This window comes from Octopus sinensis, linkage group LG1 (genome assembly GCF_006345805.1).
Source record: "Octopus sinensis linkage group LG1, ASM634580v1, whole genome shotgun sequence".
NCBI lineage: Eukaryota > Metazoa > Mollusca > Cephalopoda > Octopoda > Octopodidae > Octopus > Octopus sinensis.
The window spans coordinates 175,407,166-175,433,711 of NC_042997.1; the positions used below are offsets into that span (position 1 = coordinate 175,407,166).

General features: G+C 36.3%; 1 protein-coding gene across 4 annotated transcripts in view; it reads left to right on the top strand.

The window, feature by feature from the left end:
- LOC115216482 (EVI5-like protein) overlaps nt 1-26,546 on the top strand; it is a 331,037-nt gene that overhangs the window by 172,345 nt on the left and 132,146 nt on the right. For 3 of the 4 annotated variants that reach the window (XM_029785910.2, XM_029785902.2, XM_029785918.2), the window contains 3 exons: nt 5,956-6,107; nt 16,847-16,926; nt 24,280-24,504. In XM_029785910.2, coding sequence (XP_029641770.1) covers nt 5,956-6,107; nt 16,847-16,926; nt 24,280-24,504 — 457 coding nt within the window. Of the gene's footprint in view, nt 1-5,955; nt 6,108-10,776; nt 10,934-16,846; nt 16,927-24,279; nt 24,505-26,546 lie in introns of those variants that run through there. The other variant, XM_036507030.1, reaches the window with a different exon arrangement.

Sequence of the window (26,546 nt, forward strand, 5' to 3'; positions counted from 1 at the left end):
AGACGGAAACTGAAAGAAACCTGTCGTATATATATATATATATATATGTATGTGTGTGTATGTTTGTGTGTCTGTGTTTGTCCCCCCTAGCATTGCTTGATAACCGATGCTGGTGTGTTTACATCCCTGTCACTTAGCGGTTCGGCAAAAGAGACCGATAGAATAAGTAGTGGGCTCAAAAAGAATAAGTCCTGGGGTCGATTTGCTTGACTAAAGGCGGTGCTCCAGCATGGCCGCAGTCAAATGACTGAAACAAATAAAATAGTAAAGAGTATAGGCTAACTTCAGTGATGTGTTAAAAGTAATGGAGCCACTGAGGGAGCCTTTGAGGTCACTCAGTCTGCTAAACTTCGCTCAAATTGAAACCCTACTTCTTTGTCTTGTTTTATCACAGTTCCTATGTATGGGAGTTTTAATATATCTTTCACATTTTTTATAAGCCTTAAATCTAATCTACTTTATCACATAATTTTTTTTTTGTCAAAAGTAATCAATGTATTTATGTGACTCATTGTAGTTTTTAATATAGTTTTTTTTTTTTTTTTTTTTTTCAAAAGCAATATGTTCATCTGATATGATATATTTATCTGATGCAAAAATCAATATATTTTTCTGATACAGTATAATTCCTGCTCATACAACCATGCATTAATACTGATAGCACTTAAACTAGAAAAAATTATTTTGTTTGGTTTCTCCAAATGTTTGTAAACAATTGTTCAATAAAATAGATAGTTATAAGTTAGTGGTGTTGCCATAGCATATAAAGAAATATTTTAAATGCCTAACTTAGTTTTAAATTCTGTAAATATTAGCCTAGAACAGTCATAGGCAAATTGTGGACCGCTAGACTTTCTGCATCACATGTCTAATCAAAAAATTGCTTTGATAATGAACCGTATCTTATGTAGCCTACTTATAAAAGTTACCCATGAAGGTTGGTTATTTTGAATCTGGCTCTAACATTCCATGCCTTAGTGTATAATGTTTACTCTTTTACTTGTTTCAGTCATTCGACTGTGGCCATGCTGGAGCACCACCTTTAGTCGAGCAAATTGACCCCAAGACTTATTCTTTGTAAGCCTAGTACTTATTCTATCGGTCTACTTTGCCGAACCACTAAGTTACGGGAACGTAAACACACCAGCATCAGTTGTCAAGCGATGTTGGGGGAACAAACAGACACACAAACATATACACACACACATATATACATATATACGACGGGCTTCTTTCAGTTTCCGTCTACCAAATTCACTTACAAGGCTTTGGTCGACCCGAGGCTATAGTAGAAGACACCACTTGCCCAAAGTGCCATGCAGTGGGTCTGAACTTGGAACAATGTGGTTGGTAAACAAGCTACTTACCACACAGCCACTCCTGCGCCTATGTTTGCTTAAGTATTTTATATTATTTAGTTGGTTAAATAGAGGTAGATTATTGGTGAGATCAGTATAGTTGATGTTTATTGTAAGTTACTGGCTGTACAAAGAGAGAGGTTTGCAGAGAGCTACAAATCTTGGGAGGACTGATTGGGTAAAATATCTAGTGTTAGGAGTGAGAGGCCTGAAACAGGAGGAACAACAAGAAAACTACCATATTTTCTGGCATACAAGATGCATCCCTACTTTACAAATATATTTTGTGAAAAAATCAAATTTGATGTTTCATCATACACTCATAAACTTAATAAGCCACCTGTAATACAATCACATTAGAAACATAGCAATTTTTTTTATTCCATATAAGAATTAAAAAAAAAAAACTTTACATAGGTGCAGGAGTGGCTGTGTGGTAAGTAGCTTGCTTACCAACCACATGGTTCTGGGTTCAGTCCCACTGTGTTGCTGCTTGGGCAAACCTTATGAGTGGACTTGGTAGTCAGAAACTGAAAGAAGCCCGTTGTGTATACGTATATGTATATATATGTGTGTGTGTGTTTGTGTGTCTATGTTTGTCCCCGTAACTTAGCGGTTCGGCAAAAGAGACCAATAGAATAAGTACTAGGCTTACAAAAAATAAGTCCTGGTGGCGATTTGCTCGACTAAAGGCGGTGCTCCAGCATGACCGCAGTCAATTGACTGAAACAAGTAAAAGAGTAAAGAGAGTATACTTTTTAAAAGTGTGATTTGAGAAAGATTTGACTGATATTTTTAACAGATCAAGAAACAACATAAAGGTTCTCTCTTTGGCATATAAAAGGGAGGTGAGTGCACCGGGTGTGGGGCAGAGAGGTGGTATGCAACATGCTAATTCAGAAATGTAAAGACTGATGTTGCCATCAAAGAAAAGGCAGAGAGCAATAGAAGAAACATTGCGCTTCTCTGAGCTTATGATTATTGCATGCTGGTGAGTGGATCTTTGCCAATAAACCTGCTGGCCTTGGCCTTTTTCTCATTCTTCTGAATACTATCTAAGAACTGTATGTGTTTAACATCAACCAGTACTATCTCAGATATATGAGCAATGTTCCAAAAAAGTTGTGTTTTGTCAAAGGTCAGAACAGAAATCCTTTCTGACCCTGAAAAGGAAGCTTAATTTTGGATATGAGACTTGGCTTCATACCATCTGAAAAGTACATTCAATAATGATATTAATAATCCTTTCTACTATAGGTACAAGGCCTGAAATTTGTGGGGAGAGGACAAGTCAATTACATTGACCCGAGTGTTTCACTAGTATTTAATTTATCAACCCCAAAAGGTTGAATCGCAAAGTTAACCATTGAAATTTGAACTCAGAACATAACGACCTGGCATGCTAACGATTCTGCCTGCTTGCCACCTTAATAATGATACTAATAATGATAGTATATTTAGCAATATAATGTGACAATATGAAGGATGAAATTAAGTAATGTTATGACCAAATAAGTTTACTCATCATCAGTACAACCATTGTATGGTGTGATCCAGGATGTTCAGATGCATCTCACCATGTATGGTCATTTTTAACCATTAATCACACCTACTTCATTGTCTGTGGTGTATTGGGTGGTAGAGTGTATTTTGCACCAGATATTTTAATGGATGAAAGCAGAGTAAAATGATTATAAGTAAATATGAAAACAAAGGAAGGTAAAACTAATTGAATTTAACCAATATTGACTTAACACTTAGCTTATCTGGTGACAACAAACAAAATGTTGTCAGCTGCTTGTGAATATGGCTTCCCAGTGCAACTATCTTGAGTGTGTGTGTGTGTGTGTGTGTGTGTGTGTACCTGTGCATGCATGAGTGTGGAGGACATACTGTACCCATCACCCTTTTCAAACCACCTGTGAGTAGGAGGAAAAGTGAGAAATATATTCTCTAACTAGAGACTGGATCCAAATGTTTGCAGTAGAATGGTAGCTGCTGAATGGACCCAAGGGCTTGGTAGCAGGGTTAAACCTGGCAACATCTTAAGTCAGCTATAAAAGAAAGCTGTCTTAGGAATGCTCTGGCTGACTGAAAGTGATTTCACTTAAAAACATGCTATGTTATTCTTATTTCTGCTCTAAATGCCCTATGATATATTTTACTTGAAGGCTGGCTGCAACAAAAGTGGGTGTGCTTAAACTTGTGCCTTAAATATATATTTCTTTACTACCCATAAGGGGCTAAACACAGAGGGGACAAACAAGGACAGACAAACGGATTAAGTCGATTGTATCAACCCCAGTGCATAACTGGTACTTAATTTATCGACCCCGAAAGGATGAAAGGCAAAGTCGACCTCGGCGGAATTTGAACCCAGAACGTAACGGCAGACGAAATATGGCTACGCATTTTGCCCGGCGTACTAACGTTTCTGCGAGCTCGCCGAGAAGTTGAATACTTGGGCTAAATAAAATAATTTGATTTTCTGTACTTGTTTCTCATCACAACTTTACAGCCATTAGCTCATATAGCATGCTGGTTATTATGTCTCTTCTTCTCATCCTTAATGTCTCTCAAACTTCTCAAACCCAACACTAAATACTTTCCCCTAGTTATTCCTTGCCAGAACTGTAACTTGTATAATTCCCTTCTTGACCACATTTCTCATATAAAATCACTTGAATGTCACCATCATTGATGTCATCAGTCTAAAGGCCATGGGTGCTGCCCCTGTTCCACTAACTAAATAAAGTAATATTTGAGCAGTGATTTCACTCAATAGAAATCACCTAGGTAACCTTACAAGCTAAAGATAGCATAAATATGTGAATGGAAATGATTACTAATGTATTGTGTATCAGTATTGGTGATAGGACAATTAAACCATTTATTGCAGTTAATAAGAAAATTTGAAAAGTTGAATGTTTGTGTAATGATGGGCTTTAACTTGTCTGCAGAGCAAGTTTATAGCACATAGTATTCCAGTATATGACCATTCTGACTTCAATTCTGACATAGGCGCAGGAGTGGCTGTGTGGTAAGTAGCTTGCTTACCAACCACATGGTTCCGGGTTCAGTCCCTCAGCGTGGCACCTTTGGCAAGTGTCAAAAGCCCATCGTATATATGTATGTGTTTGTATGTCTATGTTTGTCTCCTCAACGTCGCTTTACAACTGATGCTGGTGTGCTTACGCCCCCGTAACTTAGCGGTTCGGCAAAACCGCTAAGTCCTGGGGTAGGTTTGCTCGACTAAAGACGGTGCTCCAGCATGGCCGCAGTCAAATGACTGAAACAAGTAAAATAGTAAAAGAGTAATCTATCCAAAACTGCATTGTTCTGTATGTCCTTCGGGTAGGGTTTGATCAAGATTTGATTTCTAATTGTATAGGGGAGATAGATATAATATTGTTTATTTTTCCATTTGTTTTAAATCAATTTTTACATTACAACACATTTGGAATGGTTTTCATAAACTTTCTTATTTGTATACTGTTGAGGTAGGTAATTGTTTACAATCATTTAAACAATCAAGGAATATGTATCCTGTCTGTCATTCAGGTTGAGGCTCCATTAGTTACTTTGTTTCTGTTAAAATACCCTGAATTTATGTCAATTAATTTTGAAAATAAGGCAGACAAAGTAAAATAACTTCCGTCTTTATGAAGATGGTGTTTAGAACAAAAATTAACATGGAATTCAATAGGAAACTTTAAATTTAGATCATCTTAACTCTTTAGTGTTTAAATTGGCCATATCCAGCTCAAATATTCCAGATGTTTTATGTTCAAACTTGTGAAATTCATCCTCTTATACCTACTCTACAATGTCATTCTGAAACTAAACTAACACACCACTGAAATCTCAAAACTGCAAGATAATGCATGATTAATTCAAAACAATCAGAATAAATAAGGGATACTTTTGACAGAGTAATCTGAATGCTAAAGTGTTAAAATAAACAATTTGTATCATAGAATCAGGACTGGTCTCAGGCAGGCTGGTATCAAAAGGGTTAATATCAATAGCAATTTCAAACATTATATGAATTCATTCCAGTGCAATCTAGTTGTGGATCTGTGTCAGCATATTTGATAAGGGTAGCCAAAAGGTATACAAAAAGAAGTAAAAAAAACAAAGCAGGAGTACAAGTAATTCATTTTACATTGTTAGAAAGAAATGATTCAGCTTTTCAGATTGTAGTTTTTTTGTTAAAAAAACTGTTCCTGGGAATAATCCAGAACTTGGAACCTTACAACCATTGTGCTTCCTTATATTTTATATAGTTAATGTGTAACACTTTTGACCCTTTCGTTACTGTATTTATTTTGAGATGCTCTGTGTTTCTTTCAATTACTTTAAATGTAACAAAGAATTTTGTAAAATAACTTAGTTATCATTCAGCTAGTGTTAAGAACATAAATTGTGACTAAGGTATGGTGGAAGATTTTAATTCAAAACTTATGAAAACAAGACATTTGTACTCAGAGTCAGAGCCAGTTTCACCCAGGTTGGTAATGAAAGGGTTAAGTTATGAATTTAATAATTATATATTTGTTTATATGTATAATAATGTTGTTCTTTTGTCTATTTGTAGGAAACTTGAGGCAGATGAAAAATCCCTTAAGGCTCTACCTAACTATACGGGAACTCCTCCAACCCATTCAAGAAAGGGGTCTGGTTCCAGCTTATTGTCAAATTCCTCACTAAACAGCTACAGTAGTAACCATATTGTTGAAGAAGAAATAGGTGTGTATATCTTTCCTGCTAATCTTATGGTATTAAAATAATAAGCTGTTGTTTTGAAAGCCAACCATATCTCTTTAAAGTGGCTAAAAGCCAGCATTTTTGCAAGACTGTTTAAAAGGGGGAAAAATAGTAATAACAAAAGCAAGTACCATAAAGAAAACTCATTGCTTATTGTTGCTATATTCCTTTTGAATTCACATCCAGAGATAGCTGGTATTTCCTTGTTACTATGTGTGCCAAATGACAAACCTTTGGTGAATGATGAGATACTGTAAGACCCATAAAAAACCCTGCTGGCTTTTAAAAACAGTTGTGAAATGATGAGGATGATAGTTGTGATGATTATGTTTATCTGTTGCTATTAACAAAAATATAAAGAAATACCAAATAGACGAATGTGGGTGCATGTATGAGTAATACTGTACAGCTTCAGAGCATAATTTGTCCAAGATGTTTCAGGTAATCTACAACATGAAGCAAATTTTAGAATGTTCTTCTGTGGCCTAACAATGAACAAAGTGTGTGTGTGTTTCATTATATCAGGTCATCCCATAAGTTCTGTCTGTATTTTGAATAAAGAAAACAAGTGATCAAATGTTATATTTAATTGAAATTTAATCATCAATGTACTTTCCCTGATTATCTATGTCTTCCTTCCATCTATTTACAAGCTTTTTAATCCCATCAATGTAAAACTCTTTTGGTTTCAAAGCAAAGGGTGAAATGAGTTTGTGAGAATGGAAAAAAAGAGCAGATGTCAACTGGGGATTTGTGGTTGGTTTTGAACAATTCATGAGGCACTTATTTTCTAAGTTTAGGAAACTTTCTAAGTTGTTGAAGATAACGATAAACAGTTGTATGGTTTGAACTAAGCTTTATTGCCAATTCTTCAACTGATAATGCAGGATTTTCTTCAAGTAACGCCTCAAGGAGCTTATCACCAAACTCAACTGGACATCCTGTTCAATCTTCATCTTCAAAGCTGAAATCTCCACTTTTGAATTTTGCAAACCATCTTCTGCAAGTTCTTTCATTCAAGCATTCTTTTTCATAAACTTAGTGAATGTTTCAAGTCGCTTCAGCTGCAGAGTTTCCGTTTTTGTACTCATAAAGCATTATGTGCCTCAAATGCTCTTTGGATATTTCCATGTTAGAAAGGGTTTTAATCAAAGAAATTTTAATTCTATTATTCTGTAAAATAATATTTAATTAGTTTAAATGTACACAAACGCATAAAAATAATTTTTAATTCCATTAGACATTCTAAAATACTATTTAATTTAGTTTCTCTCATTCTCTCCCTTCTCCACCCCTGTCACTTTCTCTCTCTCTCTCTCTCTTTATGTGTAAGTATATTTCTCTTTATATGTATGAGGAGAGAGAAAGTATTTATGTGAATCCTATTCAGCTAATAAATTGTAATGTGTCTCTACCTCATAGTGTGTGTGTATAAAGGACTAGGAAAATACCTAGGGACTCACTTTGCATGAAAATCAGATGGTGAAGCTAATACTAATATCCTATTACAGCAACTGCAATATTTTAAAATTATATGTTACACTCTGTAAAGAGAAAGAATCATTAGCTTAATGGACAGTTCTGGTAACAATAGGTTTAATAAAGGAAAATTAGAATTATAAGGTCAGCAATTCCATATATATATATATATATATATATATATATATATATATATATAATATCGCTCACATTATAATTTGTACATATAAATTTTTAATTCCATTAGACATTCTAAAATACTATTTAATTTAATTCAATTTTAAAAAAGGTAAAATCAGACAGAACTTATAGGATGACCTGATAATTAGTTAGAAGAGTTTGAAACATTTTAGCTCCATCTATTTGGCATTACTAGTTCAACAGTGACTTATTTGACACACACACACAATGGGCTTCTTTCTACTTCTGTCTACCAAATCTACTCACAAGACTTCATTTAGCCTGGGATTATAGTGGAAGAACTTGCCTAAGGTGTCACAACTTTGGGACTGAACTGAAAAACCATGTACAAAATTCATAACCACAAAGCCATGCTTGTGTGTGTGTGGTTTATGTCTTAAGAATTTAGAAATTTCTAGAGAACATGAAATAATTTGTTGTTTGTTTTTGTATCAGTTCAACTCAAAGTAGATAAAGGTATAAAAGACATAGTGTGTAAATATTGGGTTAAAAACCCTTTGGATAGAAGAAGCCCAATATGAAAATGCAATATTACATCCAAAAATAAAGGTATTTTAAAAAATCAAAAACTATCAACTAGATTATGTCTAGGAGATAAAGTTTACTCAATGTAATTGCTCTCAGCTTCTATCAGAGCCTCCAGAACCTGGTGCATGTGTCCCAGAGAAGGTCTTTGAACACCTCCTTGATCTTGGCTACCAGCTTGGCCTTGGCATTGCAGAGAAATTGTTAATGTCTTTAAGATAACAATTGAGGGAATTAGAATGCCAGAAATTGGGGCTGATGAAGTTATAGAAATTCTCCAACAACTACTTCTGATTCTTTTTGGAGCTATGGCAAGGAACCAAATCCTGTTACTACTCGTATGGCCTTCCAGCAGCAACACTCATCTGCTAAGAATTGACTACAGTCTCCAGCAGTTTCACATAGCTGTCTGAATTGAGCCTAGGACCCAAAAGCCATCACAATTTGGGAAAACTTGGTTTCATAATATGTGAGACATCATGTGGAGTGTAGGCAAGCCAACTGTTGTCCTGAATGCATCTGGTCCTGGCAGAAGTTCTTTTCATCTAAGAAGAACCAGATCATCCCTGGCTTGCTCAACGGTCTGCCTCAGCTTTTTCAGGAGCTTCTTTGACTTAGTCAAATGGTTCTCCCTGGCCTTGACTGTCAGAATTTTCCCCTTGCGCCTCTTGCATGAGTGATAACGAAGGTCCTTATTCAGCATCATTTTCATGGCGGTGACTTCAATTCCTGTCTCTTCACAAAAGCCCAGATTCCCTTGCTTGGGTCTTCTATCACCTTGTCCTGCAGTTGTTGGATGAATTCCAGCAGGCAGTGTTCCTTCTTGCTGGCTATGGCTTCGTAATTGCCATTACAGCTGTCCTTATCATGTCTTACAGCCTTTACAGTGTTCACAGGGTATTGGGTGTAAGTCATGATGTTTGCATTTTAATATCCAGCAGGAATCATCATGATACAGGTAACTCAATGGCTTCCAGTCCTCCATGTTAGCTAACTATTTTCTAAACTACAACTTTAATCTTCATACTCTCCAACGCCTTTGACTGTTCACCAATACATCGAGCTGTTCCTGAGAAACAGGCAACATAAAAAGAAAATCATCCAGTTTAGCCCTAACACCCTGTACACTCATGTTTAGAGTTCTAGTTTCCTGTTTGCCTCACCAAACCTACACATACATATATATACACATGTATGTGTATATACACACATATGTATATGCACATATATGGCAGACTCGTTAGCGCGCCAGGCGAAATGCTTAGCTGTATTTCGTCTGCCGTTATGTTTTGACTTCAAATTCCGGCCAAGGTCGACTTTGCCTTTCATCCTTTCAGGGTCGATAAATAAAGTACCAGTTTCGCACTGGGGTCGATGTAATCGACTTAATCCCTTTGTCTGTCCTTGTTTGTCCCCTCTATGTTTAGCTCCTTGTGGGCAATAAGGAAATATATATATATGTAGATATACAGATATGTGCCACACACACATATATATATATGCACACACACACATATACACACATAAGTGCACACATACATTTTGGGGTGGGTTGCACACATGCACACACACACACAGAAGGGCTAGAAAGAACAGAAATTAAAGTGTTTTTTGTGGATGAACAGAGTATCATTCAGAGAGAAGTAATCTAAAAATTGCAGACAACGACCGGGAATCGAGCCAGTGATGGATGTTGTAAAGTGCAATGGGATAAGATGACTTGGGTCATGTGCTGAGGAATGATGAAGGGTGATGGTGTGAGAAGAGGGATGGAAATAAATGTGGAAGGAAGTAGATGAAGAAAGGGACTAAAAAAGCTGTGAGTAATGATGACAGGAGGAGGAGCTGGAAGGCAAGGTGGTTAGCAGTGGAGGATAGGGTAATATGGAGAAGACTATTATGATGGTAACCAGAAAGGCTTACACAAACTTTAACAGGGAATGCTTATATGCATGTTCCTTTCCTAGTGGTAGACAACACTACACTTTTCTCAGTTTAAAATAATGCAGTAACTTTTCATTTGTCTATGTGACAATTCAGAACAAAAGCATTGTTTAATTATATATAAAGTGGAATTTCTCATTAGGGGATTTCTGAGTAAAAGTTTAGTTCATCCAGAATTTCTATCAAGGAAATAAAACTGAAACACACACACACATGCACGTACACACACAACACACAACACACACACACACACACACACACAAATCATCAGAACAGGATGCTAAACTTATTGTTGTAATTTCATAAAACAAGCACTGAATGTTTTAAGTGTGTGTATGTATGTATGTATTTATGTATGTATGTATGTATGTGAATACTTACATACTTAATTATGAGAGAGTATATTTATGTACAAGATAGGGCATTTAAGCTACTCCAAATGTTGATAATAACTGCATGAAATAATTGGAATATATTTAGTTACACGCAAATAGCTCTGTGATACAGACTTGGTATAATGTCTGTCGTACGTAAGAAATCTCGTTCTATAAAGCAGTTTAACAGATACTTTAAGAAACTGCCTAATAAGAGTTCTTCACATTCTAATTTGGATTGGCTTAATGTGGAAGTGACAAAAAATTTAACAGAAACATTCGAAGGTAACTGCCTTTATTGTCTTTTTTTTTTGTGTGATTATGAATAATTATATATTTCATTCATTTTTTTTTATATATACATATATATATATACTGTTGTGTCTGGGGAGAGTCATTCTCTTTTAGTGCCTTATTTAACACACTCACCGGTAAAATTTCCACTTCTTTCTTTTTTTTTTTTTAATAAGAAATAATTGGAAATTCTACTGGTGAGTGTGTTAAATAATAAGGCACTAAAAGAGAATGACTCTTCCCAGACACAACAGAATATGCTTCAACACACGAACTCATATAAAGAATCTTGCAAACTATATATATATATATAGTATATTCTGTTAAGAACATAATAGAGTACAGTATAAAGCCTGTCCACCTTCAGATTTCACTCTGAGCTATCCAGTAGTATTATTATACATACTTCCAGGTTTGCATTAGGACTGTTGTCATGTGTGAATAGATAGTTGTCAACTAGGAATATGGCTTGACATTCATTTTCAATTACTACAAAATTTTCTATACGGTGTAGTTCTCCAGGTGTGAGAGTACTTGATTAGGCAACCATTTCCCTGCATTGTGAGATCTAGTTGTGTTTCCTCAGGCAATATGTAAACATTTTCTCCGTAAGTTAAAATTTTCGGCTTCAAGAGCATCCTCTATGTCTGTTGTAGCCTGCAGTTAGTAGTAGTTACTGAGTTTTCTCAAAAGATGTGGCTGAAGGTCTGTTGGCAAACAGCTTTGAACTTACGGGGACAATATTTTAATATTACCTGAGGAAATACAACTAGGTCTCATAATGCAGAGAAACGGTTACATAATCAAGTACCTGCACACCTAGAGAGTTATGTTGCAGAGAAACAATTGAAGTGATTGGAAATAAATGTCCAATGTATATATGTATATAATCCTCCTTCTTTCTTTCCTTTCCTGAGCATCCAATAGCACTATACTTGTTCCACGTCCTCGCGTTGTTGTGTTTTCTCTTTGTGTTTTCATGTTTGGATTAACTTTGTGTATATGTATGTATGTGTATATATATATATGTATGTGTGTATGTATGTATATATATATATTTTACCTGCTACAAACTTGTGACATAGAAGGCAACTGGGAATTCCTGCGGGATAGCTTGCTGAGTGCCTCAGACCAAATCTATGGGTGGTGCAAAGTCCCAACCAGACCTAGGGTAACATGGTGGTTGAACGTTGCCATAGACATGGCCATTAGAGCAAGAAACAGACATGGAAGAGTGGAGGTAGCAGGGAGCTATATCAGATAACCAAAAGGGAACTAAGAGACAAGTATATCTAGCCAAGGGAGAAGTAGGAAAGAAGAAGAAGTTTGCCTATGTCTAGTGACGTGAGGACCAAAGAATTGAAGTGTTCCAGATTGCAAGGCAATGTATGAGAGAAAATTGTGATGTCATTGGAGATAAATGTTTCCGCATGGATGATGGTGCGCTTAGATTTAATGATTCTGCAAAGAAAGAGACTTGGAAATGCCATTATGAAAGACTGCTGAATACAGAGAATGAATGGGAGGAGGAGAATCTGTCAAATGTTGATCCAATTGAGGGACCAGCTACCCAGATTGATGGTACCATGGTAGATAAAGCAATTAAGGACATGAAGACAGGGAAAGCTTCTGGCCCGTCAGGAATCACCACTGAGATGCTTAAAATATCTGTTGGTGTAGGTTATGGTTTAGTCATCTGTATTGTAAATCAGGTGATACACAAAGGAGTCATACCCAATGACTGGTGTAGCAGTACAATAGTCAATGGCTACAACAGTAAAGGTGATGCCTTAGATAAAAAATAACTACAGAAATATCAAATTGTTGGATCAGGTGATGAAAAGTTATGGAGAGAGTCATAGGCCAACTAATTCCACTATGGATTTAGCTCTGGGAAGTAGATCATCAGCATATAGGATTTTCTATAGAGAGCCAGTCTTAAAACTCAGTTGTGATGACCTGTAGGACTATGATGAATTGGAGAGAACTGAGCCTTGATGGTCATCTACATCATCATCATCATCATCATTGTTTAGCATCCGCTTTCCATGCTGGCATGGGTTGGACGGTTCAACTGGGGTCTGAGAAGCCAGAAGGCTGCACCAGGCCCAGTCTGATCTGGCAACATTTCTACAGCTGGATGCCCTTCCTAACACCACCTTCACAATAAACTGTCACTGAAATCATTGACTCTCATGCACGCATATATATGTATATACATGAGTGTGTGTGTTTGTGTGTGCGTGCGTGTGTATCTATGTAAGTATATGTGTTCATACGTATGTTTGTGTATGTATATATGTATGAATATATCTATGTGCATTATATGTATGTGTATTTATACATGTTTGTATATGTATGTATTTGTGTGTGTGTATACTGAGTACCCCTGTCATACATCCCTTTCATCACATGGTTATGGGATACCTTTAATAGTAGGCAGTAGAACATTGATAATGATTGGTAATATATTTGTGTGCATGGAAATTGCAGATGTGTTACCAGTGCCGGTGGCATGTAAGAGAACCTTCCATTTCGCGACCGTTGCCAGCGCCGCCCCGACTGGCCTCGTGCCGATGGCACGTAAAAAGCACCATCCGTTCATGTCCGTTGCCAGCCTCGCCTGGCCCTCGTGCCGGTGGCACATAAAAAGCACCATCCGTTCATGGCCGTTTGCCAGCTCTGTCTGGCACCTGTGCGGGTGGCACGTAAAAAGCACCCACTACACTCACGGAGTGGTTGGCGTTAGGAAGGGCATCCAGCCGTAGAAACACTGCCAGATTTGACTGGGCCTGATGAAGCCTTCTGGCTTCACAGACCCCAGTAGAACCGTCCAACCCATGCTATCATGGAAAACAGACGCTAAACGATGATGATGATGATGTGTTTACTGTCATCATCGAATTATTGTCTACTTTTCCATGCTTGCATGGGTCAGACAGAATTTGTTGCTGCAGATTTTATACAGCCGGATGCCTTTCCTGTTACCAACCCATACCTTTTTACAAGCGAAGTAATATTTCTCCTTGACCCGGATATATTTTCACAGTGGATTGGAAACAAACAGCACTTGTATGACAGTGATACTTGACACAAACATACACACACACACAAATTTGGGGGAAGGGATTAAGTCGATTACATTTATGACATATTTCATATCAGTTACGTTCGTATAAATATAAGATTATCGTTATTAAACTTTTATTAATAAACACATATTCTAAGTTCACAACATATGCAGTTTTAATTTTCCTCTCTTTTGCACAGATACACATATTACATATTATATATTTGTTTAAGAAACAGATTGGGTTTATTTACATTTCTGAAGAAAAAAAGATATCCTTCCCCTCACCCCTAACCCTAAAACAGATTGAAATGCAATAGATCGATACTAGGGTCATAACTATGGGTGGACACCAAAGAGGGAACGGTATTTTTAGCCAGCTCTATTTACGAGTGACCCCTCAGTTTATGGCCACAGGGTATCTTTTTTCTCATAAATAACAGGGACAATTTCATATGACACTGGAAATAAATGTTGTTGACACATTACGACAGAAATCGTTTTCACCTCAATAGACGTCATTGATTGGTTGAAATTGCTGAAATGCAAGAAATTAAAGACCAAATATCTTACAAACCACACAATTTTCTCAAGAAAGCCAAGAGAAAAAGATGCTTTGTAAACACATTCTACCAGTATACGAAGTTTAAAAGTGTTTAGTTACAAAGAAATTATTTTAAAACTCTGCCGGTCAAAGCGAAAAGATCCATGTCATCCAGTGACCTACACATACAAAATCTGCATCAACAAATTCTATCTGACCCTAAAAATTGTAGTGATAATACACATATTATTGGTATCTGTATTGCCCTTCAGGCAAATATAAAACTGAACAGTTCAGTTGCTATAGAGAATTGAAAACTGAACTTTGCACCAGTCATTAACTGTGTGTATGAGAGAGTGAGTGTGATTGTATTTTACACAGTAACACTGAAATAATGGTTTGAATTGCTCTGGTGGGTGGGTGTCTTTCAAGCATGAAATTGGAGACTTTTTTTCAAGGGGTCACAGTATGCTGGGAGTGGTATTTTTAGAAATTTGGACAACTGAACCAAAGGTCAGTCTCACAGCTTCTCTTTCACACACAAACCTATAGGTAAATATACACACACACACTATATATATATATATATTATATATATATATATTATATATATATATATTATATATATATATATATACCTACACACATACTTGTTAACATATAGAAAAGACACACTCATACTGTAAAATACTTTCACATACACATTGTAACACATGGAACAGATTACCCCTACATACATAGGTACACACACACACATTCTCCTTCATACACACATACACATTCTCTCTCTCTCTCTCTCTTACATACTCATTACTCTTAGACAAGTGAAAGACCAATGGAATCAGTTTACAAAGAAAGATTTTCAGCACATTTTCTAATCAGTAAATCAGTTTGGTGTAACGAATGCTATCAAATCAATTCTCCCCATCTTGGTTCATATTACCACCTCTCCAGAAGCTGAGGACAATGTGAGAAAGAGAGACCAGTGAGAGAAAAACAACATACATACATCAACCACAACTAACTCCAAAGTACACTTCCATTTTGCTGGTTGTTTTTAAATGGTATCTAGTGAATCAACAGGTTTCTGATAGCAAAACCTTCATCATATCATACCTACTGACATGTCTGCTGCAGGATCGTTTTTCTGTGCGTTTGTAAAAAAAAAAATGATTTTAATTTTCTTAATATTATCAAGAGCCATATCCTAAGTAAGATATGTTTGTATGAACCTGTGCATAGGTATATGTGTGTTTGAACATATCTGTTTCTGTAAATGTGTGTGCTTAAGTGACCATTTGTGTTTTTTGTGTATATGATTGCATTTGTGGTTGGACGACCATGTATGCGCTTGAGTGAATATGTATGCATTTGTGTGTATCTGTGTATTTTAAGTGAATGTGTATGTATACTTGAGTGTGACCACATGTGCTTGTTTTTTTTAGTGTGTTTGTGTGATAGATTCAGCATTTTCTTATTATTTGAACTGAAATTTCTTGGTCCTTAATTGCATGTTCAGCTTTTGAAATTTTGAATAGATTGTAGGAAATAAAAGTCAGGGAGAAATTTGACATCTAAATACTTCAAATAAATTTATGTATTTTTATATATTGGTAATTAGTAACGTTTACCAGTTTGCTCACATATATATTCAAAATATATATATATATATAAAATGTGTGTGTGATTAGATCTATTTTATTTTTATTTTGATGTAACTCCACATTAAATGGGTCCTGTTATCAACTTGTTGCTACTATAACTTTTGTGTTTTTATGAACTTTGCTTTTTCCTTTCTTGCTACAGAGAATATGTATACACCTGTAAAGTACTAAAGTCCACTAATACCTATGTTAAATTTGTTGCAGGACATCTTTTCTCTTCCTCTTGCTCTATGTATCTATTTCTCACCCCCAACATGTCTCTCTGTTTCTCTCTCTCATCCCTTTCTTTTCTCATCCCCCTCTTTGTTTTGATCTCTCACTGCCACTTTTTTCACTGTTTGCCAAGTGAAGATAAGAAAAACAAAGCAAACAACAAGCAATTTAAAATTTAATTTTATGGACTTTACAATTCTATACCAATGAATGTCTGAGCATATGGTTTATAAATGTTTAAAAAAAACTTCCCTAAATCAAATTTCAGTGTATAGGCATTGATAAGAGAGATTAGTTAACTTCAAGTCCACTGTGTTTGTTTATAATGATGAAATAATTAACATTTATCATTATTTACTGTTCTTCTTTTTCGTTTGCAATCTGTTTATGATTTTTATGCTTTTCTTCTTCAGCTTCCGAAAACCTCTGGCAAACATGGGGTAGAATTGTAAATGAATGGGATAACTTAAAGAAGAAGCCAACCAATTTGAAGGTAACTTGTTTCACATTTAATTCTGTTTGTGATATTACACTAACACAATTTTTGTCCTTGGGTAACAACTATTATTTCTTATTCAAATTAAGCTGTGCACATGTGCAAATTGAGTCCGTGTGTGTGTATAAGAAAAACATATTTACTAACAGAAAATCATCATCATCATTTAACGTCTGCTTTTCATGCTGGCATGGGTTGGATGGTTTGACTGAGGGCTGGCGAACCAGATGGCTGCACCAGGCTCCAATCTGGTCTGGCAGAGTTTCTACAGATGGATGCCCTTCCTAATGCCAACCACTCCAATAGTGTTTCGGGCGCTTTTACGTGCCACCAGCACGAGGGCCAGTCAGGTGGTACTGGCGACAGCCATGCTCAAATGGTATTTTTTATGTGCCAGTCCAGCGGTACTGGCAACGACCTCAAAGACATCAAATTTCCAGCAATTTAATTTTTAGTAATTAAAAGAAATCAGAAGCACTGTTCTAAGCAAAAAAAAGTACAAAGCACGTCTGAGAAGCAATTATATTGTGTACTCAAATTTAGTTAGTTAGAAGAAAATATGCTGTTAAAATAAATTCTTTTACATACCCTTTTAACATTACTGTGATAGATCCCAGTAATGACCTCAGATTCTCTAGTACTGGTGCAATTGATACAGATTAAGTCTAATTTGAGCACCTATAAGTATTAAGACCAGTCCTTCAGGTGGTGCAAAGCATGCCTTGTAAAAGCACCTGTGCAGTGTCATGTAAAAGTACCTCTGCAATGCCATGTAAAAGTGTCCATGCAGTACCACGTAAAAGCACCCAGCACACTGTAAAGTGGTTGGCATTAGGAAGGGCACCCAGCTGTAGAAACCATGCCAAATCATGCTGGAGTCAGGTGCAGTCCCACCCCACCAGCTTGTCACACTGTCCAACTCATGCCAGCATGAACAACGGACATTAAATGATGATGAAGGACGAAAAAATTTTAATCAAAAACTCTTTTTTTTATATCATTGTATGAGATAGAGTTTGTAGAACAGAAATTTGCAAAAGTTTTCTGAAAATACTAAAAACTAAGAAGGTTATGACTGGTTACATGGTATACTTCAATCTAGAATCAAGCTGTGCGCATGCACAAATTTTTTTTTTTTACTTTTTGAATTTGAATTTTGAAGGATTTCAAAAATTATTTTGAAATTATAAACTGAATGCTTCTATAGCTGCAAATATTCTTGTGTTGCATTCATTAAAGCAACTTTGAAATTATCAAATAGTTATCAAAAACACTGTGGTATATACAATTAAAAAGTACATATTCATTATCACAATCTTCATGACCCAGCATTGAAATTGTTACTGATTATTGTATAATATACTCTGGAACTGTGTACATTGAAGAATAGAACAATCATCTTCTACATTAAATGTCTTAGCCTGAGAGAAGATGCTCTGAAATCTTTCATTGTCTATTCTCCTATTCGTCAAGAAGAATAGCAATGAAGATAAATTTGTTTAAAATATTGGTAGCCTCAGTTCTGATGTTTATGTCAGAACTGTTGTGTTCTGGTTACTATTTAAGAAGAGTGGTCGCACTCGCACATCTACGCTAGCTACTCGTGACTAGTCAATCCTATGACTACCTAGCACGAGTGCACGTATGCAAATTAATAGATGGGTCTTTTTTTAAACAAATTTTGTGTAAAAAAATTATTTTGTTAAAAAAAACCCATCTATTAATTTGCATACACACACTCACGCTAGGTAGTTGTTGTAGGATCGACTAGTCACGACTAGCTAGCATGGATGCGCAAGTGCGCACTCTTCTTAAATAGTACCGTGTTCTGTATCTTAAAGCACTTGCACTGTGTTCATGATTAATAAGTATAGCGATAACTGCTGCTAGATGCCCTGGCCATCATAATTCCAATATGCACTTCAAACATGTACCTTTGTGTGCAGCAAACAACTTTGGTCTACACAGAAAGTTATAAAGAGAGCTTTATAAGCTACAAATCTCTTTCAGTACATGAACTACAACTAAATGCAACTAATGATTGAAGCAGTGCACATACAGAATTTCCTTTCCAATTTTCTGTTGCATTATTTTCTGAACACCACCAGTACAGCCAGACATTACTGTGACACCATAACAGCATTGAGATAAAATGCTTTCTGGCTTTAGCCCAGGATCTTCAATACTCTGAATAATTGCATTATCCAAACTTTCAGCATTAGAGTCATTGCACACAGTGAAAGCAATAAGACTTTCTGGCATGACCCCTGCTTTTACAAATCTCACAATCATTGAAATATTTTCAGTATTAGTTGGGTCACGAATTCCATCACATTTAATTGTAAAGAAAGGGATATCTGTTTGATGAATATCGTCACTCATCTCATTCAAATTAGCATCTTTCATAAGTTGTATAATTTCATTTTGCAACATAAGCGATGTGTACAACCCATTTTTAGGTATCATTGAAAATATTTCTTTTAGTTTGGAATCTTTTGTAAGAGTATATTCAAAGAGCCGTAAAAATAGCCTGGAAACCTCATTTTCAATAATCTTGTCAAGACATTGCAATATTTTCATTGTGATCACCCCAATGTGCAAATTCATTAACACATAAAAATTGAATTACTTCTTCAATAGATTGTATTGGTTTTCATTCACCATTGTAGATATGTTCTGGTTGGTTGTCCTACATTTCTGCCTTTCACCCCAAACTTTCATAGCATTTTTATGTGCAGCAGAATTCTCATGCCTGCAAAAAGCTTTGCTTTTTTAATAAAGCATTGTGCCAGTTGGTATATCCTTCAACTTTAAAACTATTGTCAACATTCTGGGATATACAAAAATGACTACGATAGCAGAAAGCAGTCTTAAACAGAACTGAGAATTCTAACAAAAGTCTGCCATTGAACCATGAAGCACAAAAATCCAAGTGTTTTTTTTTAACTATATTGTTTAAGGATACACTGATAATTTTGGTTGATATGGCATATCTAATCCAGTTTGGTTAACACATCATGTTCTGTAAGTTGTATAAAATCAGCCACTAAAGAAGTTAAAGGGTGGTGTAATGATTCAATAAATTGTGGTTTATTTGAAATGGAAGAAATCTCGGTCATTTCATTTTCGCAAGTTTGGAGGTTTTAGAATTTCTGACTGAAAACTTGTTGTTTCATTGCCTTTTAATTTAATAAAATACAATTTTTCTAATCAAGCAAAATAGAATAAAATTGCTTTAAAGAAAAGCAGACTATTAATAGTTATTATTTTGGAAAATAGTGTTCTGAGAATTTTCTCAAAAACTAGCCAAAACAACTATTCTGACTCTAAATTTTTAAGCTTTTGCATAATTTTGATCAGAAAGATAGTTCAAGTTGTGAGGGCAAAATACAATTATAGAAAATCTGAAGAACTTCTTACAATTTTTCAGTGACAATTGAGGAAAGAACATGGAATTCTCAATGCTAGCACTCAAGTGTCTAAGTGAATGTGTTTGTAGGTGTATATGTATCTGTGTGTGCGTATTTATACATAAATGTGTATGTGTGTGTGTGCATGTATTTGAGTGTACATATACATATATACATGTGTGTGCAGAATATTGTCTTCATTTACAGTTGAGTGGCATTCTCTTCCTTTCCTCTGGGGAGTTTTATTGACCAGTATTTTATTCTTGGAATGTTAAGGTGGTCAATATATGGGTTTAAATGGCACTGGAACAAACTGCAGTGTGTGTGTGTGTCTGTAGATGGAATCTGAAGTGGTATTGATAAAGTGTAAATGAATAAATTGTAAACAGACAAAAGCAATTCATACAGTAGTGCCAGGGATTTAAAACGTTGGTGGGAGAAGAATAAGAACAAAAGGCAGAGAGGGGGGATTCCTCCTCCCCTAACTGCTACCTATACTCATTGCTTATCTTTTCCTGTCAGCTATCACCCCTGACTGACTTATCTGCTTAATGGGATTCCTTTGACCATCAGTGGCACTCCCTTTCATCACACTGACCTCAGCTTTACCTTCTCCACTCCTCTCTTTGTTTCATCTATATGTATGTGTATGTATGCTTGTAGGTGTGTGTGTGTGTTGGGGAGGTACATATGTGTATGTATTCTTCAGAGCACCAGTAGTATATAAATCTACATTCCATCAACACTGTGGTCTTATTTTTTCCATTCAGTATTTCTATCATTTCTCAGTGAAATCTTGTTTATCATTTTAAACATTGGTCTGTTGCTAGGTTCTGAGTTCAAATTCACCCGACCCCACCCCTTCAGGAAATCAGGTGGTCTTTGCCTTTCATTCTTTTTCCAATTGATAAATTAAGTACTGGTATAATCCACCCCCATCCCCAAATTTCTGGCCTTATGCCTTTAGTAGAAAGGATTATTCTAAAATATATTATTATTTTAAAATTTCTGGTTTAACTTTTTAGCATTTAATCTGGCCATCTCTGACCAAAATGTTCTACCTGTTTTATGTTAAAACTGACCACATCCAATCCTCTCCCACATATCCTACAATGCCATTCTAAAAATATACCAACCCACCATTGAAACCTTGAAGCTACTAGATAATACATGAATAATTCAAAGCAATGTGAATAAATAAGCATTACATTTGACAAAGAAATTGGAATGCTAGAGGGTTAAGACAAATTAGTCAGACTTCAAGAAATGTATTACTCTTTACTCTCTTTTATTCTTTTACTAGTTTCAGTCATTTGACTGGGGCCATGCTGGAGCACCGCCTTTAGTCGAGCAAATCGACCCCAGGACTTATTCTTTGTAAGCCTAGTACTTATTCTATCAGTCTCTTTTGCCGAACCGCTAAGTTATGGGGGACGTAAACACACCAGCATCGGTTGTCAAGTGATGTTGGTGGGGGGGAACAAACGCAGACACACGCACACACATATATATATATACATACAATGGGCTTCGTTCAGCTTCCATCTACCAAATCCACTCACAAGGCTATAGTAGAAGACACTTCCCCAAGGTGCCATGCAGTGGGACTGAACCCGGAACCATGTGATTCATTAGCAAGCTACTTACCACACAGCCACTCCTGCATCTATTGCAGGATGATTTTTGTAAACTACATTTTCTGAATCTGAGGGTGCACTTTTGAATAGCGAGGGGCCTGTGCTGTCTAGTGTTCTCTTCACCTCTTTAGTGACAGGCTTGGACTATAGTAAAAGACACTTGACCAAGGTGTTATGTGGTGGAACTGAAATTGGAACTAAGTGATCAGAAACAAAACTTTTCGACCACACAGCCATTCTTGTCCTATAAGCTATGCTTATGCCTATACCGTATGTCTGTGCCTATTCTAATTTCGTGTTATTGCAGTAGAAGTGGCATTGGGTTGTTCTTGTTTAAAACTCCAGGTTAGCACCAATCAAGGAGAATAATTGTCAGACATTTCAGTCATGATCACCTTGCTTTTTTATTAATAGCTGCTTAACGAAGTGCCGATCTCCAAATGTGGAGGGAACTTTTTGGGGAGATAGACCCAGGAAGATTTGGGACGAAGTGGTGAGAAAGGATCTTCAGATGCTGGGCCTCACTGAAAAGATAACAAGTGACCAGAACTTGTGGCAATTTGCTGTACTTGAGAAGACACATCAAGCTAAATAAATCACGACTATCTATACATACAGGCATGCCTTTTGCAGGTGCTAGTACCATGTAAATGTACTCATGCCACTGCTCCATACATGCACCCATGCAGGTGGTACCCATGCAGCACACTCTGGACATTAGGAAGGGCATGCAGCCATAGAAGCCACACCAAAGCAGACAATTGAAGATTGGTCAGCACCTATCAAACCATCATACAGTTTTTTTTTTTAAAGCATTCGCTCATTACAAGGTCCTTAGACCACTGAAAATGTAAGACACGAGCTGACAGTACCTGGTATGGGCCCCTATCCAGGGTTGCAGAAAGGAGACAACCTACAAAGAAATCCAGAATGGAGCCCCGTAGGTAGTTTAGTATTTGACTCAATACTGTTTCCGAATTTACCTCTTTAATTATTGTTTGTCTCAGATATTCCAAACACTTCTCAGTTGCAGTCCATATATTTCAAAAGAGAGATTTGATAACACATGTATGTGCGCACGCACATACCCACAAAATCTTAGACATAAACACACACAAATCTACTTAATGCCATGTAACTGAGTTTAAGTATAGCCTTTCAGTCCTTGATGTTCAAGAAGCAGTTAAACTGACATCATACTTACTACTAAAAGTTTATTGACACTCTTATGAAAGTAAGTGTTGCTCAATATCCTGGTTTATCTTTTCCATGCATAAATTGCTATTTAAGGATGTCTCTATGACCTACTGATCACTAAGGCTTCACAAAGCACACAACACTCCTCCCCTCCCCTCCTAGCTCAGCTTATGGGTTTTTTTCCTGTTAAGTGGATAACATATATTAAAAAGGTAGTTTATATCATCCATTTCTCGGAAAAGAAAAAAAACTGGAATTAACCAAGTGACATTTGTACCCTAAAATACGATTGTTTTTTACTTGTGACATTTCCGATGTACTACTAAAATTTAGACATAAAATATTGACCAACCAGCAGACTATGGGAATTTACAACCTAAAAGTGTTTTAAATAGTTATATGGCTAACTAATTACAAATTTATAAATAACTTGTCAGCCACATGTATTCACTTTTCAGTCCTAGATTGAACCTCCAAAAGCAAATTTCAAACATAGCCCAAGTTGTGGCTGTGTGGTTAAGAAGTTTGCTTTCTAACCATGTGGTCTTAGGATCGATTTCATTGTATGGCACTTTGGCTAAGTGTCTTCTACTATAGCCCCAGGTCAACCAAAGCCTTGTGAGTTGATACATCCCTGTCTTGGCATTTTATTTTTATCACTGTTGTATCTCATCTCAATTGTGTATCTTAATTTCTTGTTTATTTATCACTCCTCTCTTTCTCTTTCCTACGTTTAACCTTTTCTCCCCACTCCCATTAAAAAAAATTCTTTTGTCTTTCTCAGTATTTTATATTAACCTTAGTTCCTTGGTAAGATTCTCTGCCAATTTTCCCCATCCTCTTGAAAAAAAAAACCCACTTAAAATATCATCATCATCATTTAACATCCTTGTTCAATATTGGCGTAGGTTGGATGGTTTGATAAGATCAATAGACCCAACAACTGCGTCATGCTCTTGTGTTAGCTTTGGCATTGGTTATCCTTCCTAATGCCGACCAATTTACAGTGCATGTGGGGTGTTGTTTTGTAATTTACTTTCAAAGATTCCAATAGGAAAAAAATGGAAGCATTCAACTTCTAATATGAACTATTTTGTATTTTTCAGGAACTAGTAAGGAAAGGCATACCTCACCCATTCCGAGGACTTGCCTGGCAGCTTCTGCTTAACGTTCATGATTCTCCTGCCAAAGAACGCTATGTAGACTACCTGAAGAAGACTTCCCCGAGTGAGAAGCTGATCAGGAGGGATATTGCACGCACATTCCCAGACCATGACTTCTTCAAAGAGAAGGATGGCCTTGGTCAGGAGAGTCTCTTCAATGTGATGAAGGTGAGTTATATTTGATATGTATATATATACCAGAGTAAACACATAAATGTGAAACAAGGTGGAAAAAAGAGTACTCAAATACCAGTGGTAGAGTAATATGCTTTATTTTAAGCAGCAGAAAATTCAACAAAATCTGTTACTCTGAGTTTCTCGTTGCCGTTCATCAGACAGTTCTAGCAAAAACTGTCTGATGAACGGCAACGAGAAACTCAGAGTAACAGATTTTGTTGAATTTTCTGCTGCTTAAAATAAAGTATATATATATATATATATATATTAATCAAAGTATATTTGTTTACTACCCACAAGGGGCTAAACACAGAGGGGACAAACAAGGACAGACAAAGAGATTAAGTTGATTACATTGACCCCGAGTGTGTAACTGGTACTTAATTTATCGACCCCGAAAGGATGAAAGGCAAAGTCGACCTCAGCGGAATTTGAACTCGGAACGTAACGACAGACAAAATACAGCTACGCATTTCGCCCGGCATGCTATCGTTTCTGCCAGCTCACCGCCTTATATTAATCAAAGTATAAAGTATTATTGATCCATTTCAGCCAATCTTACAAATAGGTTTCACATTGGATAACAAGGTGGCTATCTAATACATGGTGCTCTTCAGGGTTGGCAGGTATGGAAGCCATCCCTATAGATCTATTGTACTGTATACTTAGATTAATATACCCGCTCTGTTATATAACTGTACGAGTGCCTATTTTACCTGACTTATGGATTCTTAGATAACTATAGGTGTGAGTGTGTGTGCGTGTATTTTATATTTACTGGTATTTGTGTCTTATTCATTTTTAAATTTTAGTGAGTGTTTTTAGTAGTTATCTCATTTAACAAAGCCACTCTTTAGCAAAATCTAATCTCTCCCATCAAGAAGTAATTCTTGATGGGCTGCTTCCTGTTTCAGCTATCTAGTTTCTTCCTTTTTTTCTGCTCCAATCTCTCTCTCTCTCTCTCTCAAAAGAAGAAAGTAAAGAAACCTGATTAACAGAGTAATAGACTCCAAACCAAAGTGTCAATGGTTCATAGCTTGTCTCCAGCAATCTCATAATCAAGATACTTAACTCCCAGTGGCTCAGTCAACAAAGCTGTAAACATATAAATATCCTTAAAGAAATTTTTATTTTTAATAGTTACGGCTGTGTGGTAAGAAGCTTGCTAACCAACCACATGGTTCCGGGTTCAGTCCCACTGCGTGGCATCTTGGGCAAGTGTCTTCTGCTATAGCCCCGGGCCAACCAATGCCTTGTGAGTGGATTTGGTAGATGGAAACTGAAAGAAGCCTGTCGTATATATGTATGTGTGTTTATGTGTCTGTGTTTGTCCCCCTAGCATTGCTTGACAACCGATGCTAGTGTGTTTACGTCCCCGTCACTTAGCGGTTCGGCAAAAGAACCGATAGAATAAGTACTGGACTTACAAAGAATAAGTCCCGGGGGCGATTTGCTCGACTAAAGGCGGTGCTCCAGCATGGCCGCAGTCAAATGACTGAAACAAGTAAAAGAGTAAAAGATAATTTTAGTTAATTGTAGATTTTAAGCTCACTGTATTACAGTGTATTTGAGACTTCTCTCCTTGTTTCTTTCTGTGTTCCTTTCTGTGGAAGAGCCTAGGCTCGAAACGTTAAAGACTTTTTCACTTCCTGAGCATTATACTAATACTTCTGTTTGTTATCTACACCACCTGCCTTCGTCTTTTGTTTTTTTTTTTGTGAATTCTCCCTATATATATATATATATATATATTTGATATGCCAAACATTCCTCTGAGTATTTTTCCCCCCAGCTTTCTTGCAGATATTTGGAATCAACACCGCTACAGTTCCTCTATTTCTGTGTATGATATAATGGGCTCTTCTAAGTCTAACATCATTAAAGATATGTAATAAAATAAAATTGAAACATGTCCAATTGCTTTCACCATATAGCAGTTGGCTTTAAAAATAAAATCTATTCTATCCCTATCTATATTGTAAAAGTAACTAGTATTTTTGTTTATTTTGTTAGTGAAAATTTTATGTTGAATA